This window comes from Charadrius vociferus, unplaced genomic scaffold (assembly GCF_000708025.1).
Source record: "Charadrius vociferus isolate BGI_N301 unplaced genomic scaffold, ASM70802v2 scaffold101, whole genome shotgun sequence".
NCBI classification, from domain to species: Eukaryota; Metazoa; Chordata; class Aves; order Charadriiformes; family Charadriidae; genus Charadrius; species Charadrius vociferus.
In genome coordinates, this window is record NW_009646941.1 from 2,566,246 (window position 1) to 2,575,982 (window position 9,737).

General features: G+C 42.2%; 1 protein-coding gene across 1 annotated transcript in view; it reads right to left on the minus strand.

Annotated features, from left to right (window-relative positions):
• ICE1 (interactor of little elongator complex ELL subunit 1) overlaps positions 1-8,860 on the minus strand; it is a 36,305-nt gene extending 27,445 nt beyond the window's left edge. Inside the window, exons 1-5 of the mRNA XM_009895047.1 lie at positions 8,847-8,860; positions 7,384-7,418; positions 5,948-5,966; positions 5,050-5,161; positions 3,667-3,743 (exon numbers count right to left, since the gene is read on the minus strand). Coding sequence (XP_009893349.1) covers positions 3,667-3,743; positions 5,050-5,161; positions 5,948-5,966; positions 7,384-7,418; positions 8,847-8,860 — 257 coding nt within the window. The remainder of the gene's footprint in view (positions 1-3,666; positions 3,744-5,049; positions 5,162-5,947; positions 5,967-7,383; positions 7,419-8,846) is intronic.
• Positions 8,861-9,737: the final 877 nt, after the last annotated feature.

A 9,737-nucleotide genomic window follows, 5' to 3' on the forward strand; every position in this document is an offset into this window, starting at 1 on the left:
GGGGGGGGGGAGGAGTAAACACTTCTATTATTTCCTGCTGTTAAATCCCAATATCCCGGAAACAGTTTTGAAATGCTTGTGATAAGTAGAGGACTCTGTCCTGACAAACACAAGCTACCAATGCTCACTGATCACTTTCATGAAGAAGAATACAGTTCACCCATTCCCCATATTAAAACTTGTATAATGAACTGAGATTTACAGCGTAAGCCCTTCTGGATGTACAAGCTTTATTTGTCATTTCAGACATTAACTGGAATACATTTGAAAACCCACACAGAAACAGGATGGCTGACCACCTTTGACATGTAATACTCAAAAGTTGAAAATACAAATACAAACAACAACTGTGTCTGTCATTTATTTCATCCTTAGAGAGAACGTGATCTTTTAATTTAATTGAGTGACCTTACTTCTGGAACAGTCTAATGCTTTGAGTACTTTCAAAGCTTGTATCTAGGAGTCATTTCATACTTAAAACCTTCTTCACACTAGACATGCATATTTGTCTCAAGTTATCACACTTGTTATAAGCTCAGAATTGGAAAATTGCCATCCTTGTAAATATTCAAAAGTCAACTAGACAAGGTCCTGAGCAACCTAACTTTGACGCTGGCTCTGAATAGCAGATTAGACCAAAAAGATTTGAGAGATAATTTTTTACCTAGATTATTTTACAGTAACCGTAGATTAACATTCATTTTATGAACAATTTGCTCGAATTCTGCTTCTGAAGAAACTAAGCTCTCAAATTACTGAACTCATGTGACCTACTGCTTAAAATGGCCCCAGAATGGTTGAGGTTGGAAGGGACCTCTGGAGGTCATCATGTACAACCCCCCCACTCAAGCAGGGACATCTAGAGCCAGCTGCCCAGGACCATGTCAAGATAGCTTCTGAATATCACCAAGGACAGAGAGGCCACAACCTCCCTGGGCAACCTGTGCCAGTGCTCAGTCATCTTCACAGCAAATGAAGTGTTTCCTGATGTTCAGAGAGAATCCCCTGTGTTTCAGTTTGTGCCTGTTGCCTCTGGTCCTGTCACTGGGCACCATGGAAAAGAGCCTGGCTCCCTTAAGGTATTTATAGACACTGATAATACCACCCCTGGGCCTTCTCTTCTCCGCTGAACACTCCCAGCTCTCTCAGCCTTTCCTCAATGGAGAGATGCTCCAGTTCCTGAGTCATCTTTGTGGCCCGTTACTGGACTCTCTCCAGTATGTCCATGCTCTCTCTTGTACTGGGAAACCCAGAACTGGACACAGTACTCCAGTTGTGGCCTCACCAGTGTTGAGCAGAGGGGAAGGAGCGCCTCCCTCAGCGTGCTGGCAATACTGTGCATAATGCAGGCCAGGATACCATTAGCCTTCTTTGCCACGAGGCACATCACTGGCTCGTGTCAAACCTGGTGTCCATCAGACGTCCAGGTCCTTTTCTGCCAAGCTGTTTTCCAGCTGGGTGGCCCCCAGCATATACTGGTGCGGGGTGTTGTTCCTCACCAGGTGGGGGACTTTGCACTTCTACTTGCTGAACTTCCCAAGGTTTCTCTCGGCCCATTTCTCCAGCCTGTCAAGCTGGATGGCAGCATGCCCCTCTGGCCTATATCAGTCACTCCTCCCAGCTTTGTGTCATCAGCACAAAGGTATGCTCTGTCCCATCGTCCAAATCACTAACGAAGAACGTGAAATGAACATGATGAAGATGTCAAACAGGACTGGACCAAGTATGCAGCCCTCCTCCTCTCCGCACCGAGTAACTGCTGGTTACCGGCCTCCAACCAGACCTGCGCCGCTCATCACTGCCCTTTGGGCCCAGCCATTCAGCCAGTTTTCGACCCACCTCACTGTCTGCTCAGCCAGTCCCTACAGCAACAGCTTAAGGGACTACGAGGCTCATACAGGAGACCGTATGAGAGACCTTACTGAAGGCCTGACAGACACTAGCCACTGCTCTCCCCTCATCTACCAGGCATGTCAGTTCATCATAGAAGTTTATCAAGTCAGTGAAGCCGTGCTGACTACTCTCGAGGAATTTCTTGCCCTTCATGTGCCTAGCAACAGGTTCCAGGATGAGCTGCTCTGTCACCTTCCAAGGGATCGAGGTGAAACTGATCAGCCCATAGTTTCTCAGCTCCTCCTTCTTGAAGAAGAGTAACAGATACGAGATAGGTGATATATCTATATTGACACAGCATATTGCCAGCACATTAGGGTGGTCAGTTCCCCCCTAAGATGCAGTTAGTAATAGGGTAGTTGCTCTCTGCTGCTCTTAGACAGGACAATGTGCTAAAGATTCCTTTAAGCTCACAGGACATAGAGTACCTATACGTGAAATAGGTGCAGTCTGGCAGAAGACATGACAACAACAAGTGACAACAATGCTAGTCTGCTTGTACAATCTTTTGGACTTGCTGCTGTGCTTGTGAGTACTATACATTTCACAAGCCATTTAAAGACACTAGAGTATTTCATGTGAGAGATGCTTCAGTCCCTTAATCATCTCCATAGCCCTTCATTGGACTGTCTGCATTATGCCCATCTCTCTCTTGTACAGGGGAGCCCAGAAATGGACACAGTACTCCAGGTGTGCCCTCACCAGTGCTGAGTAGAGGGGAATGATCACCTCCCTCAACCTGCCAGTAACACCAAAATAGCTTAGGAACAACAAAGTTAAAAAATATAATAGCCAGTTTAAAAGGAAGGAGTCACCAGCAGTAGTCCCACTGGGATGTGTGCTGGAACACACCAGAAATAAAAGCTGACTACAAAAAACAGCAGAAGGGTCATAGAATTCCAAGCGACTAGGGAGGAATCATTGCTGTCGATAAACAGAGTGATGCACGTGGAGAAAAAAAAAAAACCACAACTACAAACTCACAACACCCAGCTGTATATTAGCTGGTTCTCTTGAGAACATAAGTACCCTTCCATACAATACTGAGAAGTCACAGATCCTGATACAGGTGATTTAGACGCTAGAAGTGTAACAGGCAGAAGTATAAAAAGCAATTAGACGAATTCAATAGATAGTCTATCAAGAGCTGTAAGACACGGTAACACCCACATATGCTCCAGGCAAGGAAGCCTTTCAGTGACTGGTTACTGGAAGAACAAACTTTGTGAAGCTGTGCCTTGATAATTCCCAATATACGGCAGCAAAAATGGCTTCTGCGTTTTTGGTGCCAAAGCCCTCCTGCCCATTTCCAAGCATGGTGGACAGTTCAGGGCCTGCTGAGCTGTTTCTTTAAAATCAATTATTTTAAGGACTGATTTTAAGTGCAGATCACTTTGGCAATATCATTTATGTATTGGTCTCAGAGACTTATGAGCACAATGGAAACAGACAGGAATAACAAAAAGCCAAAATTAAGAACCACTTAAAACTGAAGAAACTACAGCTTCTTCTCCAATCTTATCCTGTTCTTAGAAACCTTTGCTACACAACAACCAAAAGCCACTTCAAGACAGGATAATAATAATATTACCTTCCAGAGCATTTGCTACAAAATTTAGGACTATTCTTCCATCAACTCCCTGTTCTAAGAACCCACAAGCACAAAAACTTTAGCAAAATGGAAAGCTTAACTAGGTAAGGTACAAGACCAAATTCTGGAAGAGGTAAAGGGGGGGGGAAAGAAAGGTTGTGAAAAAAGGAAGCATCACTCACACAGCATCACTGTTTATTATTTCTTCTTTAATTTTAACATATTCCAGTTGACTCTCCCGATAAATCTTGAGAGAACTCTGTGGAGAAGGAAAGCATAGTTAAAATATGTCCTTACTGAGGCCAAAATAAAATAGATGGCAGACACTTCACCTATTCTAATGAAAACAGCGCAGAGCCAGAAAACTATACTCAATGAGAAAACAAGCAAGATGAAAGGTCAGGTTATTCTTCTTTAAAGGCAAAAGTTATAAGAAACAAATAAATCTATATCTATCTATCTTTTGAGTATGTGCCTCCAACACCTACCTGGATAGCAACTCAAAGTTGAAGTCACGAGCACAACTACTATACACCATACACATAATCCAGCTTTTTCTGAAAAAGTGTCGTCAGGATATCAGCTACTAATGATTGCTGAGGGAAGAGAACTTAAAAAACAGCTCTAACATAGAGGAAAAACTAGGTACAGTGACAAGACAAATGCTAATATCCTACCTTGTACCAGTATGAAAAAACTACAAGAAAGAGAGTGGGGTATTTTTTGCAGAAATAATAGCTAATGTCTAGAAAATACATATATTTAGGTGATTTGAATAGTCAAAAGCTTTTCTCCTGCAGACTAATTCTCAGCTACGGGACTGTAGTGGTTTGGCCTCAGCCAGCAACACAGAACCACGCAGCCGCTCGCGCAACTCCCACAACCGTGGAAAAAGAAATCGACAGGGCAAAACTCGCGGGTTAAAAGAATGCAATTTAACAGAACAGCAAAAGGGAAGATGAAAACGCGATTACACCACCGCCGCAGCCCACCCCCAAGTGGCGACTGCTCTCCTCGCAGGGCTAGCGCCTCTTATAGCTCGGGCATGGGTCACGTGGGCTGGAATACCCGCCCCCTGCCGGCTCCTGGGGAGATTAACCCCATCCCCGCCGGAACCAGGACAGGGATGGGAGAGAAATTACGAATAAACTCAAGTAGCTAATAATGTAAAAGCGTATGTTCAAAATGGTAACAGAAGCAAAATCCTGTTCTGCACAGACTCTCTTTGCACCTTTTTAGTAGTACAAGTAATAGAGAGTTCAGTAATCTAATAAGATCAGAACAGACAACCAAAGGAATTTGAATGTATCTCCTTCCTTCCTAAATAAGGAAATAAAACCCAAATAATATGATCAAAAATCATAGGAACTACAAAAGCCTGAACTTTTTGCCTATCTGAAATCTGCTGCCATTTAATTAATTTCACCTAAAACCAGAGCTGCCTGTCCCAATGAGCTGGAAATAACAATTGGGCTCATTAAAACCTGCTTCATTAAGATGAACATTAAATATATACATTTCCTTCAACAAAAAAAGCGCAAGTTATTTAAACCTTACAAGCACACCTTTTTCTCTTCCAACTCTGCTTTCAAGGAACCCAACTCTTCCTGGCACTTTTCCAGAGGCAGGATTTTCTGTAGCATCTGCTCCACTTGGCAACGAAGAGCAGAGATCTCTCTGAAACAGGAAGTGCAATTAAAAAAAAGGTTGCCAAAAAACATGGGTGCTTTCAAACCCCATGTTCTGATTCTTCAGGCAAGTGTCTGAGTATTTTGCTTTCCCTTATAGAAAAATGCTGTGAGATATCCAAAGACTTTTAAGAATCTAAGTGCTCTCATTTTTCCATCCCAACATTTTACATTCAAAGAAAATTCAAGATCTGATTTAGAAACATTAAACTGAGCCTAAAGCTAGATGCAAGCAGATGGCATGTGCCACACAGGAGTACTGCCCAGCTGCCTACACTGAAGTGCCAGGAATAAGTGCGTCTACATAGGTAGCACTGTGAAATAATAGCAGAGTCGAACTGAGGGATTTTTCAAGCAGGCAAGATGGAGTCCATAAAGATTATATTCTGCCCTTTCCTCCATAATCAAGTAGAGTAAGCAAGGGCCCACAGCCACAAGTGTAATACAAAACGCTTCACACAAATAGGGCCATCCTAAATATGCTTACATTTAACTACCACCAAAAGATGAGTTCCGCATCTCCACTTGGTCACCTTAGACTCTTATGTAACACAGGGCCAGGAAAGAATTTCACACAGGTATAGCAGGAGGAGGACAGATTTCTCTCTTTATCAAGGGTATCTTTGCTAATTATAGCCTAGGAAGCACGGTGAAAGGACCACATTAAAGGCTCAGCCTAGACCCACAGCTGTTGCTGTTACAACGTCAAACCCCTAAAACTGTCCAAGACACAGAGAACATAGCATCTTTAGTAAACAGTTTAAATCAAACTTACCGCTCAGCAAACTGAAGCTGTAATCTCTTGTTAAGGTAGAAATTAAAAAGTTTATCAAACATCCTTAAGTATATTTCAATCCAATCGCCACTTGCAAGAAAACATCCAATAAAGACTTCCACCCAAAAAACATAGGACTTGCAGAACTAAGTGTTTAATTGAAATACTTCAATATGTTTGAAGTCAATAAGCAGAGCTTCTTCTGTTACCTGAAAAAACTTGAGTCATTCTCAGCAACACAGATTTCAAATAATCCAGCGATAGGACAAGGGGTAATGGCTTTAAACTGAAAGAGGGCAGGTTTAGATTAAACATTAGGAAGAAATGTTTCACTTTGAGGGTGGTAAGGCACTGGAACAGGTTGCCCAGGTGTCCTGGTTTGAGGTAAAACAGAACCAATTTCGGTCAGTAACTTCGCTTCTTAGCTGGGCCTCTCTAACAACTGAAATGAACAGCATATTGTGCAGACAATGTTCACTCTCTCAGGGTGATAAGACCTGCGTTTATAGTTGATGCCCAGGCATGGTATGCAGAGAGGACCTTGCTTATACTTATTATACACTTATTATACACCCAAGGCCAACCAACCCTGTTATTTGCCCCGTTGGAGGGTCGGAAGCAGAAAAGCATAGTGGGGTCCCACCTGCAGGGAGGAGCGGACAGGACAGGTGACCCAAAACTGACCAACGAGGGTATTCCATCCCATCTGCTTCACGCTCAGTATAAAGGCTGAAGGATCAAAGGGTCAGCGCCCTTCCTGCAATGGCCGACATCTGAGGAGGACTCTCTGTTGCTCTGCCTGCGACCCCGATCCTGAATGCAGATCCCGTCTGTCACCGAGTCCAGCCTGGGACTGCCCCAGTGCCAGCCGGTGTCGTGATTGTCCTCTCGGGAGCTTGATATGGTTTTGTACATATTTCCTTATTTCTTTTTTATTTTATTATTAATATTTCATCAAAGTAGTTTAGTTCCTTCTAAACTCGTAAGTCTCTTTTTCCTCCTCTGCCCTTCTCTTTGAAGAGGGGTAGAGGAGAGCATCTGTCGGTCCCGTCTGGGGTCCCCCAGGTCCCCAGTAGCCGATTTGGCCTAAACCACAACACCAGGGAAGTGTTCAAGGCCAGGCTGGATGCGGCCTTGGGCAACCTGGTCTAGTGGGAGGTGTCCCTGCCCATGGCAGGGGGGTTGGAACTCGATAATCTTCAAGTTCCTTTCCAACCTAAACCATTCAATGATTCTATGATATATTAGACATGGCCAGATCTTAAGTGGATAGTTTTAATTCCAAATCCTATTTTCTTTACAAACCCTACCCAGTCTGTTCCTTACCAGCGGCATCATCTCTTAACTTAAACCTTAAATAAAAAGCCTCAAGCCCTTTTATAAGAAATGCTGATATACTAATTCTGTAAGAACACAAATAGAAAAATAAAGGATATCTGTGCATTTCTGTTGATACTCTGTCAGCAAACGACTGGAAGAAAACAAAAAAAGACATTACTAATTTTCTCACCTGATTTTGACAATCACGTCTTAGGATAGCTTTCTTTTTTGCTTTATAGATAAATACAGAAAGTGTAAGATTGGTTTGTATTTTCTGATAGTAGTCCATATAACCCTTTTGTTTCATTAAGCCATTCAAAACTCAAATCAAACTGCTTTAAAATAGAAAAAACCCCACCTACTGGCAATTACATGAATTTGTAATTATTAACTACTCGCAGCTTTAAAAAAAAAAAAAAACAAAAACAATCCCACGAAGCATTATTTAGGTAAAGAACATAATATAATAAAAAAATATACATATAATCACAAAATCATATCCTAGTTCCCAAACTTAAAAGGATGCTTTCCTAGGAAAGAACACATAAATGTAAGAAAAATAGTTCAAAAGACCCTAAATGGCTTTAATCTTTACACTATGCCCCTAGCAGCCATAAGGGTAACTTTCTTTTGCAACAGTGAAGAGTAACCAAGGAAGGGGCTGAGCTGCAACTAGTTAAAGGAGAGATAATTCTCACAAGAAATGTATGCGCTGGCAGAGAGAAGAGGGACAGAATGTTTGGAGGTAGGAAAAGAAGTCTATGGACACAGAGTAAAGGAGCTTTGAAGAAAAGGGTCCCAGTTAAGACAGTGAGGGCTCTCTTAAATAGTTTTTGGAAACCAGAATGCAGGACTGGAGTTCAGATTTGCTACCGCCAAATTGACATGTATGTGGGAAAGGGTACATGAGAAATAAACCATTACAATTAGAAGACATAGCAAGAATATTAGGCCATAGTATGGAAGCATACATGTCTCAATACATTATTCCATACAATCGTTATGAGAAAAAGTGGAAGCAATCACAGAAGAGAAAGCAAGCTATGCGAAGCATTTTAGAATCTTACCATTCTTACCAATGTCTGGCCTCACTTTTCATATTTTGATATTTAATCCCAACAGCATTTCACACCTTAATGCTTGGACTAAATTCTCTTGAAAAGGTTCGTATACACCTGTGCTCAACTTTTAGTTCTCATACCGTATTCTTCACAACAGATAAAATGAAATAACTCTCTTCAAAGAGCTGCTTCTGCTAGTATTCATAATAATCTATAAACTATTATAGCTACACAAAATAGCCCTGTTCTACCACCATTACACACAGATGTTTTAGGGCATAAATTAAAATCTTACAGTCTAGATTTAGGACCTGTTTGTGAAGAAGTTACTTTCATTTTGAGGAGGATTTAGTTTTGTGCATTAATGAATACCTAAATTGCACAAAACATATTTGCTGCATTGCTTTAAGAACTTAAGAGCAATAAAAACCAAACCAAAGAAAAACAAATAAACAAACAGAAAAACCTAAACAAACAAAAACCACCCCAAAACACCATACTTGTACAATTATACTTACTCTCCATCAATCATTTTTTCCTTCAGTGCAACTAATGTGGCTACATATTCATTTATATTCTGTAAGGAAGAATCTCAAGTTGGTAAACAAGTTTCATCCCAAAAACCAGTACTATACACTGTAAATAATCCCTAAACTGACAGCTGAAGTTATACACAATAATCTGCCTTCTTTTCAGTTCAGTGAACAATTTAGTAATTCACAAAAAGTATATTCATACAAAAGCATACTTAGATGAGGCTTTACTACAAAAGCTCTTCAAACTCTGCCTTTACAACAGATTATATACTAAAAACCCCATAATTTTTTCCTCACAAAATCAAACTAAGCTTTGGCAGAATATTACCAATAAACGGCATTTAGCTCCTTTGAGCCTAGATTTCCCAGATTCTCAATCCATACTCATTCTCAGTGTGCCCAAAGAACTCCCCCGTCCTCTGAACTCTCAGCAGGGCGTTCTCCTCGTTCAAAGGGGAAACAAACACTGCCCAAAGCGTTATACTATAAAACCACGCGCTCGGTTAGGAGCGCTGAAGAAAGGAGGTGAATGATGACACGCTCCTTCCACTGCACCGACGCAAACTCAAAAGGATACGCCTCGGAATTCACTAGCAGATCCCGCTAGGCATGCCGCACAGACACGAACTATTTTTTTTCCGCATTTCGCCCGGCTACAGTTCGCCACTGCTGCTCCTTTTACGCACCCCGTTTGCCACACTCGCTATCCGAGCTCCCGCTGCACCGGGAGCGGTGACTGCGGCACCCAGCGCTTCCCACCCGCCAGCGACCCGGCGTAGCCCATGGCCGCGTCCTTAGGCAAAAACCCCGCCCGAGGCACTCCAGCGCCACAGGGACGGCGGCCCGTTGCTACCTGCTGCAGAACACCGCAGT